General features: G+C 49.7%; 1 protein-coding gene across 1 annotated transcript in view; it reads left to right on the top strand.

Annotated features, from left to right (window-relative positions):
* Positions 1-1,709, top strand: part of SMC1A (structural maintenance of chromosomes 1A) — a 35,296-nt gene that overhangs the window by 25,080 nt on the left and 8,507 nt on the right. The window contains 1 exon segment of the mRNA XM_018569145.1: positions 300-453. Within this exon segment, the coding sequence (XP_018424647.1) occupies positions 300-453 (154 nt within the window).

The following is a 1,709-nucleotide window of genomic DNA, read 5'->3' on the forward strand; positions in this document are numbered from 1 at the left end:
CTCTCCCTCCCCCTGTTTTAGCAGAGGCAGCAGGGATCAGAGGTGACACAGAGGCGATCCACCTGACTGGTGCCCAGCAGGGAGGGGAAAGCAGTGACAGGGCCAAGTCAGGTGCGGGGAGGAGAGCTGTGGGACAATCCGCAAATTATGTGAAATATTTGCTGTACATGCCGGCTGATTCCAGTGTGAATGAGGGCTAATAGAGAGAGAGAGATTTTTAATTCATTTATTTTTTGCCGTTTTCCTCATTGTTGAGGGTGTTGGACAAGGAAAATGTTACATGTTTTGGTTTCCTACAGAGAAATGACACATCTACAAAAGGAAGTCACGGCCATTGAGACCAAATCCGAGCAGAAGAGGAGTGATCGGCACAATTTGCTGCAAGCCTGCAAAATGCAAGATATAAAGCTCCCCCTGTCTAAAGGCACTATGGATGACATCAGCCAGGGAGAGGTAAGAGAGTAACCCGGAACTGCTCATTCTGCAAATGCTGTTTGCATGGCTGTTGCCCTGACTCTCTAGCGTCTGTGCCTAGGATACCTAATCCAGTAGTGTACATATACAGACTTCTGATTCCAGCGGTAACGGCCCCCATGCCTTTATTATAGCTAGACAGCAGGAAAATGGCTAAATGCAGAGATGAAATGCGTATATTTATGTACCGTATTTTGCGCTCCATAAGACGCCCCCCCCCCCCCCCAAAAAAGGCGGGCAAAAATGTCTGTGCGTCTTATGGAGCGAATGTGTACCCAGGGGTGGGGAATTCCTATTGCCCGACGCCCGGGACATGCCGTTTCGGGCGCCGGGCAAGTGTTTTTTTTTGTACATTTAGCCCGGCTTCGGACAAGCAGAGCTGAATGTATAGTATCCTGCCCGCCCCATCCCCCCGCTCCTCTGGGGGACCCGTGACCACGGCATAGGAGCTCACCGTAGAGCAGACGAAGAACGTCTGTTCTATGTGATCAGTGAGACCGTGGTGCTGTAATCACAGCGCCACCTGTCTCAGCTGTCAGGAACTACACAGAACCCTACACTCCCTAGGTGCGTCTTATGGAGCGGAAAATACGGTATATAGCACTGACAATTCACGCAGCACTTTTACATAGTTGCACATTCACATCAGTCCCTACCCTCAAGGAACTTACAAGCTAAGGTCCCTATCTCACATGTATGCAGGGCTGATTTTAGACCGGAGCCAATTAACCTACCAGCATGTCTTTGGAGTGTGGGAGGAAACCCACACAGCACAGGGAGAACATGCAAACTCCTTGCCGATAGTGACCCGGCCTGGATTGGATCCAGGGGTCCCCCAGTGCTGCAAAGCAGAAACGCTAACCACTGCGCTGTATGTGGGAGCTGTTTTACCCTCCAAAAATTGTTTCTGTCCATCCACCCCGGTCTGGCAGGGCAGGAGACATGACATTTTCTACAGTTTATTAAAATTTCTGCAAGTCATGTCCTTCCTCCAACCTGTGACCAGACAGTAAAAGGAGAAGCAGCAGACTAATAAGCTCCTCCGTCTGTGCTTTTTCCTGCTATCGGCATGCTCCTTGCACTGCGGCACAACTAAGTGGTTCATTGTGCTGCTTCCCCCTTTCCTAACCTAAGCTGCTCTACTGTACAGGAGGCCATCGCCGAGTCCAATTCAGGTACGTTTAATGAACACGTAGATGGATCAAATTTATGTATTTTATATCTGACCAGAGCTC

Source organism: Nanorana parkeri, unplaced genomic scaffold (genome assembly GCF_000935625.1).
Source record: "Nanorana parkeri isolate BGI_ZX_2015 unplaced genomic scaffold, ASM93562v1 scaffold1291, whole genome shotgun sequence".
NCBI classification, from domain to species: Eukaryota; Metazoa; Chordata; class Amphibia; order Anura; family Dicroglossidae; genus Nanorana; species Nanorana parkeri.